Source organism: Heterodontus francisci, chromosome 4 (genome assembly GCF_036365525.1).
Source record: "Heterodontus francisci isolate sHetFra1 chromosome 4, sHetFra1.hap1, whole genome shotgun sequence".
Taxonomy (NCBI): domain Eukaryota; kingdom Metazoa; phylum Chordata; class Chondrichthyes; order Heterodontiformes; family Heterodontidae; genus Heterodontus; species Heterodontus francisci.
Genome location: NC_090374.1, coordinates 12,945,867 through 12,954,253, shown reverse-complemented (window position 1 = coordinate 12,954,253; position 8,387 = coordinate 12,945,867). Strand labels below are relative to the sequence as shown.

Sequence of the window (8,387 nt, the reverse complement as noted above, 5' to 3'; positions counted from 1 at the left end):
CCAAGATCAACCATGATCATATTGAATGGTGGAGCAGGCTCAACGGGATGTATGGCCGACTCCTGCTCCTATTTCATCTGCTTATGTATATGCCTCGGTGTCAAATTTTGTTTACTAATACTTCTGTGAAGCAGCCTGGGATGTTTTAAAGGTGCTTTATAAATGCAGGTTGATGGTACAGACACAATGGGCCGAGTGGCCTCTTTCCGTGTTGTAAACTTTCTACGATTCTATGTCCAGTTCAGTTCAGCAACCCATTTTAGACACACCCTGCTGCTCAGTGATGGCTTTTGAAGAGACTCGATGATAAAACACAAAGATGACTTTCAACCAAAGAAGCCGAGAAGCAAAGAGATGAATTTCTTGTAAAGTTGAATTTTATTGAACAATACTTTGTTTTTTTCTATAAACATAATCAGACAGGACAATGATAATTTTCGACCAACTGACATTAAAATTCCCGGGATAGTTAACGCTGCATCCCTATCAGTCTGGAAAATTTGACAGCATTACAAATACTAGCATGGCCATTTGAGATCAGTTCACGTATCAGTCTGACAAACTGCACCAAGTTCCATTGGGCCTGGACTGATGGACTGGGACAGGACTGGCCCGGATCTGATCCCGGTTCGCCTGGATTTCTGCTTACTCTGAAACACTTCATCGCTTTTACATCTCGATTTTTAAAGCTATCACTCCCTGCCTGACCGTAATTTGCTTCTTAACAGGGTACAAAAAAGATTCCTGCAAATTACAAACCCTTCCCTCAACAAAATACTGTTTGTTAAATATAAAAATAATGATATGGATTGGTAGATTGGAGAAGTGAGAGAGTTATCCAACAGTGCACTGAATATATTTGTCCTCCGTTCCTTGTCTATTTTAATGGTTGATGCTCCACTATTGACATCACAGCTGCTAACTTTCAATTGTTGACTCCAAGGCTTTGCCGTGATTGCTGCCCATTGTGCCTGGTGACTGAGCGCACTGGGCATTATCATTGTGGGGTAGGGAGTCACAGTAGATGATGCTGCTTTCACCATTCCAACAGGCAGAGATCCAGCATCGAGTAGAGGAGGCTGAAGTTAGTGGAGTGGAAAAAGAGGAGGTAGTGGTTGACGGGGACATTTTTCAGAAGTGGGGGGGGGGGGGGGGTCTCAGAGGTCGTAAGACCCTCCCCTCCTCCCCTCACTGGGGTCAACCTGTGTTACCTCCTCATCATCAGCCTCCTCCTCTTCCTCTTCCATTAGCCAGCACCTCATCTTCTCCAATGGATTTCCTTCTTCATATGTCTCGCCATCCATTTCTTCAACAGTGCGTTGTTGGGATACATACATAATTTCCTATGAGCAATGTGGAGCCTGTGGGAGCAATTTAACACAATTCATTCATAGGAATAGAGCAACTTTGGAACAGGAGGAGGCCATTCAGCCCCTCGAGCCTGTTCTGATGAATTACATCATGGCTAAACTGTAATGTCATTGAATCTACCCAGCTTGGTTGCAAAACCCTTAATGTCCTTGTCTAGCAGCTTAGTTTTGAAATTTCCAATGCTTGCGGAAAGCCTGAGGCCCCAAACGTTGACAAGCAAGATCCCACTTGAGTGTTGTGTTTTTGAGGCTTTGATCTTGATCCCAATCACAGGCTAGTACCCTTTACCCTCAGCCCCTACATACACTTCCCTCCTTCACTGTCCATCTGCATGCAGTGCATGTCTATGTGTGTGTGTGTGTGTGTGTGTGTGTGTGATGGCTCCTGGTCCACCAAATTTGAAATGATCATCCTCATGTTCAAATGCCTCAATCCCACCTACCCACCTTCTCCCCACATCCCTTAACCTTTCCTCACAACATTAACTCTCACCTAGCCAGAAGGACCTTAAGTTGATGCCCCGTTCTCTCTCAAGCACACTAACGTTCTTCCTGTAACAGGATTATCAGAACTCTCCTGAATGTTCTTCACAGAGACATTCCCGAAGAAATACTTACATGACTGCCTTGATGTTACAGATCTGGTCATCCTGGACCTGAAAGCTTTTCACCCTCCTCAGTAATCCTGCGTGGACCTTATTGGACACCTGAGTGCAGCAATTAATGACTCGAGACTGTGGTATTACTGTGGGGAGAATGGTAAGAATTGGACTTAATAAGCCAGGAAGTTATAGTAAACCTTTATAAAACACTGGTTAGACTACAGCTGGAGATGTTCAATTCTGGGCACGACACTTTAGGAGGATCTTAGAGAGGGTGCATAAGGTTTTCTAGAATGATACCAGGGATGAGAGACTTCAGTTATGTGGAAAGACTGGAGAAGCTGGGGTTGTTCTTCTTCACAGAAAAAATAAAGGAGAGGTTTAATAGCAGTTTTCAAAATCATGAAGGGTTTTGATAAATAAAGAAAAACTACTCCCCCTGGCAGGAGGGTGGGAAACCAGAGGACACAAATTTAAGGTAATTGGCAAAGTCAACCGGGTGGAAGATGAGGAGAATTTTTCTCGACACAGTGAGTTGTTGTGATCTGGAATGCACTGCCTGAGAGGGTAGATGCAGATTCAATATTAACTTTCAAAATGGAATTGGATAATTAAGGGAATAAATTTTCAGGGCTGTGGGGATACAGCAGGGAGTGGGACTAATTGGGCAGATCTGTCAAAGAGCTAGTACAGGCATGATGGGCTCAATAACCTATTTCTGTGCAGTACAATTCTAAATTGCTTCTAATCTCAAACAGACCCACTGGATTCCCATGGCTCCTCTGACAGTGCACATTCCCGCAGTACTGCGCTGTGTCCACTGCATTCCATTGCTCTGGTCTCTGGAGCAGCACTTATTTATTTATCAAGAGATATAGCACTGAAACAGGCCCTTCAGCCCACCGAGTTTAGGCCAACCAAGAACCACCCATTTATACTAACCCTACAGTAATCCCATATTCCCTACCACCTACCTACACTAGGGGCAATTTACAATGGCCAATTTACCTATCGACCTGCAAGTCTTTGGCTGTGGGAGGAAACCGGAGCACCCGGAGGAAACCCACGCAGACACAGGGAGAACTTGCTAACTCCGTACAGGCAGTACCTCAGAATTGAACCCAGGTCCCTGGAGCTGTGAAGCTGCGGTGCTAACCACTGCGCCACTGTGCCGCTCACTTAAACCCACAACCTTCTTCTGCCTTAGAGTGAGAATGCTACCCACTGAGCCACAACTGATGGTGTGGGTACCGCTGAAACACACATTCTAGCACAATTCTGGAGTCAATCTGGGAATTAAAAAAGAATGAAACAATGAAACAACCTGTAAAGCTTAAACCAAGAGAAGAAAAAGGAAGATGGTGCTTACCTGCTGCTACGTGTAGCAAAGCTGTGACAGCAATGAGGAGCAACACAGCCAGTTTCAGTTGCATTCTCTCTCTCTCTCTCTCTCTCTGTGCGTGTGCTGGAGAGTGTAGCAGAGACTCTGTGAGTGAGCCAATCTGTGAATGAAGCCTCCTTCTCTGCAGTCTGAGTGCACTGAGATGTTCCTTATATTGTGTGGGAGCTCTGCCTCCCCCCAGCTATGAAAATCCTTGGCAGGCTGAGACATGTGGCACCACGCATTCTCTTTAATTCCTCAGTTTCTGATTTTACACAGAAGAGACCCAGATCTTGGAACTGATTCCTCTTCCCCCACACATTCCAACCCTAAACACAAGCACTGATTCAGATTGCTGCCTCAGATCATATATTGTGACTTATATCGTATATTGTGACTTAGGAATAGAACATGCCAAAATTAAAATCAATGACCTGCCATTTCCTAGATATCTTCCCTTGCTGTCTCGACCAGAACTGTACTGGACCTAAAGGGGTGAAATGATGAGGCCACATTGCACTGACCAGTGAATATAATATTATATAATTTTATGTTGTGTTTTGAAAGTGATTTCGTTAAATCAGAAACTAGGGTCTTAAATCTGAACAATGCAAACTACGTAAGTATGAGGGACAAGTTGGTTAAGGCAGTTTGGGAAACTAGATTGAAAGATACGATTGTAGACAAGCAATGGCTAACACTTAAAGAATTAATTTATAATTTACAACAAATATACATTCCCTTAAGGATTAAAAACCTCATGGGAAAAATGTTCCAACCACAGCTAACAAGATAAGTTAAAGATAGTATTAGACTAAAGGAAAAGGATTATAATGATACCAAAAAGAGTATTAATTCTGAGGATTGGGAGGATTTTAGAATTCAGCAATGGGGGACCAAGAAATTGATAAGGAAAGAGAATGTGAAAATAGACTAGCAGGAGACATAAAAACAAATTGCAAATGTTTCTCCAGGTATGTAAATAGGAAGAGATTAGCGAAAGTAAATGTGGGCCCATTATAGGCAAAGACAGGTGAAATTATAATGGGGGAATAAGGAAATTACAGTGACGTTAAGCAAATACTTTGTATCTGTCTTCACAGTAGAAGACACAAAAAATAATTCCAGAAATAATGAGGAATCAAGGTTCCAGAGAGAATGAGGAACTGAAAGAAATCAGGATAAATAAAGAAATAGTACTGGAGAAGGTAATGGGACAAAGTGGCAACAAATCCCCTTGACCTGACAACCTACATCCTAGAGTTTTAAAAGAGGTAGCTGCAGAGATAATGGATGCATTGGTTATGATCTTCCAGAATTTCCCACTTTCGAGAACATGGGATTGGATTGTAACAAACACAATCCCACTATAAAGAAAGAAGGGAGAGAGACTACAACTGCCGGTAATAAAAATGGCACTGCTCAATTTGACACAAAGAAACAAACTGAACCTAAATCCCCCCCCTCAACTCTCAATGGCCGTGATCGCCTCCTTCACACCCTCCCCAACAGTAACCCGTTCCCTCCCATGGTTATTGCTTCTGTTCCCTACTCCCGCTTGCGATTGCCGCATTGAGTTTCCTGTTCCTTCTCACAATCGTCACTTCTCTTCCCCGCTCCCTCCCACACTCACCTTCTTGCTACTCCAACCCACCGTTCCCGACTGCTCGCTGCTTCATCAAGCTGTTTTCTCCCCTGCCCATCTGCTCGCTGTTTCCTTCTGCCGCTCCCGATCAGCTGGGAGCGGCAAAATGGAGCAGCGAGCAGGCGGGTGCAGGAGAGAACGGCGGGAGGGCACGAGGGTGAGAAGCGGTGAGTGAGGTGATGATCGCAGTACTGTTGGAGGGGACGATCGCAGCCATTGAGGGGTGCAGCAACACGTAGACGACATTACGTCTGATGTGATTACGTGATGATGTGGTAACGCGCATGCATGGACCCATACTGGCACCAAGCAAATGTTCGGACGCACTGATGATGTCGGCGGGATTTCTGCGCATGCTCTGCACAATCCGGAAACACTCCGTTCATCAAAGCCAACACAGATTTATGAAAGGGAAATCATGTTTGACAGGTCTGTTAGGAGCTTTTTGAGGTTGTAACCAGTAGGGTTGAGATGGGGAAACCAGTGAATGTAGTGTATTTATATTTTCAAAATCATTCGATGAGGTGTAATACAAGAGGTTATTAAATAAAATTAGAGCTCATTGGATTGGGAATAACATATTAATATGTTAGCATGGAGTGAGGATCAGTTAAAGAATAGAAAAGAGAGTAAGAATAGTCAGGACATTTTCAGGTTGACAGGCAGTAACTAGCAGGTTACAACAAGGATCAGCTATTTACAATCTATATTAATAACCTAGATGAGGGTTCCAAGCATAGTGTATCAAACTTGCTGATGATAGAAAGTTAGGTGGGGAAGTAAGATGTGAGGAGGACACACAGAGGCTACAAATGGATTTAGACAGATTGAATGAGTGGGCAAGGACATGGCAGATGGAATTTAATGTAGAGAATTGTGATGTTATCCTCTTTGGTAGAAAAACAGAAAAGCAGAATAGATATTAAATGATGAAAGATTGGGAAATGTTTGCATTCAGAGGGACCTGAGTGTCCTTGTACATGAATCACAGAAAGTTAGCATGCAGGTATAACAAACTGTTACGAAAGCTAATGGTATGTTAGTCTTTATTACAAAGGGAATGGAGTATAAAAGTAAAGAAATCTTACGACAATTATATCGGACCTGGGTGAGACCACACCTGGAGTATTGGGTACAGTTTTGGTCTCCTTACCTAAGGAAGGATATACTTGTCCTCGAGGGAGTGCAACAAAGCTTCACTGGACTGGTTCCGGGGATGAGGGGATTGGCCTATGAGGACAGATCGAGTAGACTAGGCCTAAATTCCCTAGAGTTTAGAAGAATGAGAAGTGGGCTTGACAGAGTAGATGCTGGGAGGATGTTTCCCGGGGCTGGGAAGTCTATATCTATCGGTCACTGTCTCAGAATAAGGGGTCAGTCATTTAGGACTGAGATGAGGAGACATTTCTTCACTCAAAGGGTTGTGAATCTTTTCAGTCCTCTACTCCGGAGAGCTGCAGATGCTCAGTCGCTGAGTATATTCACAAAAGACGTTGATAGACTTTTGGGTACGAAGGGAATTAAGGGATATGGGGATAGTGCGGGAAAATGGAGTTGATGGTGAAGGTCAGCCGTGATCTTGTTAAATGGCAAAGCAGACCTGAAGGGCTGAAGGGCCTAGTCATCTCCTATTTCTTATGTTTGTACTCAGCTTGTATTCCCTCGAATATGCAAGATATACAAGAGATGTTTCAGATGATTAAAGAATTTGACTATTTCCTCTGTTGGGGGAGTGCAGAACAAGGGAACAGAATGTTAAAATTAGAGCTAGGCTGTGTGGGGTAATGTTAAGAAGCACTTCTTCACACAAAGCTTGGTGAAAATCAGGAACTCTCGCCCCCAAAAAGCTGCTGCTGCTGTCAGTCAATTGAAAATGTCAAAACTGAGATTCATAGATTTGTGTTATGTAAGGGTATTAAGTGTTATGGGACCAAAGCTGGAGTTGAGACACTGATCAGCTTTGGTCGAATGGAAGAATGGGCTTGAGGGGCTGAATGGCCTCCTCCTGTTCTTATGTTCCAAAGTTCCTATGTTCAAATGGGTGACATGTTTTTGTGGGACTATAAGTCAAGATAGGAAGAAATAAGTTCAGTGGGGCAGGAACAGGTTGAAACAATGGGTCTGCCGGGACAGTCCTGTTTATGGATTTTGGGAAGGAGGTAGAAGCGGGCTGTCCAGGGTTGCAGGGCTATGAGGTTGGAAGATGTACAGGGAAGATCTCCAGAGGAGATGAGGTCAGTGACAGTCCTGTGGACAGTAGCTTGATGTTCGGTGAAGCACACCCACACTGACAAGCACTCACATTCACTGACACACACACTCACAAACACTCACTCACAAACACTCACTCACAAACACTCACTCACAAGCACACTCACTCTGGAAAGCACTCAGACACACACACACACGCATTCGTATTTTCACAGACACACTTACACGGACAGGCACACACGTGCGCACACACACGTGCGCAGACTCACTCTCACACATTCTCACACGGATATACACAGATATGCATAGTTATACCCAATGCATTGGAAATCAGACATGCAGAAGGGCTGGAATAGAAGTCGGCAAACAATAAACTAATCAAAGTTAATCAAGTTTAGATCATTGTCTAACAAATAAAGGCATTTACATTTTTTCCATTGTTTTGGTGGTTAGTGCAAGTTAGCGTGTAGAAAAAGTAGAAAAAAATTTACAGCAAACTAAAAAGCAGGTGAAAATATTATGAATCATCCAGATGAAGATGTGGCAGGGCAGGTTATGTGTTTAGACAACAGTATGTGGGAGGTTATGGACAGTGAAACTATATGGACATCAGCAGTAGGTATCACCATCTCGAATCTGTCTGGTTCAGGGACACTGAGCTGCAGTGTGAGTTGGGGACACTCTGACTCATTAAGAAGTGGGTGCAGTATCTGGACAATTTGCTCCAGACTTTGGTCACACCTCGCCGAGAGATACAGGATCAGAAAGGGGTCAGTGTGACCGACAGTGTGCAGAGTAAGGGGAACCCAGGTGAGATACAGGACAAGGATCCACAGAAACTGATCCTTTTCAACAGGTACAATGTACTTGTTATCTATGTGGATAATGTTACGACCGAGACGGGAGGAATTTACTATTAATTCAGTTCCACTTCTCCTGGGGTCACAGCATAGCAATACTTTTTCCACCTACCGAAGAACAGCCAATTTCATACTTTATTTGTCCCCCAGAATAAAGCACACCAACCAGGTTTCTTTAGTCAACAACAAAATTAACTATTTATTAATAAACTAAATCTTAATGAATACTGAGATAAATCTATAAACGAAAAGCTCCTTATTTCCCTAGCCCTCATGCACACACACATACATTTAAAAAGAAACTGGTTAACTGGGGGA

The 8,387-nt window shown here is 43.5% G+C and overlaps 1 protein-coding gene across 1 annotated transcript; it reads right to left on the bottom strand.

The window, feature by feature from the left end:
* Positions 1-359: 359 nt before the first annotated feature.
* LOC137368617 (C-C motif chemokine 28-like) lies at positions 360-3,490 on the bottom strand. Its single transcript, XM_068028761.1, has 3 exons — positions 3,342-3,490; positions 1,989-2,115; positions 360-1,361 (listed from the first exon to the last, which is right to left on the bottom strand). Exons 1-3 carry the CDS (start codon positions 3,403-3,405, stop codon positions 1,259-1,261), a joined length of 294 nt encoding a protein of 97 aa, XP_067884862.1. The 5' UTR covers positions 3,406-3,490; the 3' UTR covers positions 360-1,258.
* Positions 3,491-8,387: the final 4,897 nt, after the last annotated feature.

Coding starts and splice junctions, on each gene's coding strand:
- LOC137368617 (XM_068028761.1), bottom strand. CDS start 3,405: ATGCAACTGAAACTGGCTGTGTTGCTCCTCATTGCTGTCACAGCTTTG. Junction 2,116..3,341: donor TTTGCTACACGTAGCAGCAG/GTAAGCACCATC, acceptor TTCTCCCCACAG/TAATACCACAGTCTCGAGTC. Junction 1,362..1,988: donor TGTAACATCAAGGCAGTCAT/GTAAGTATTTCT, acceptor TTGCTCCCACAG/GCTCCACATTGCTCATAGGA.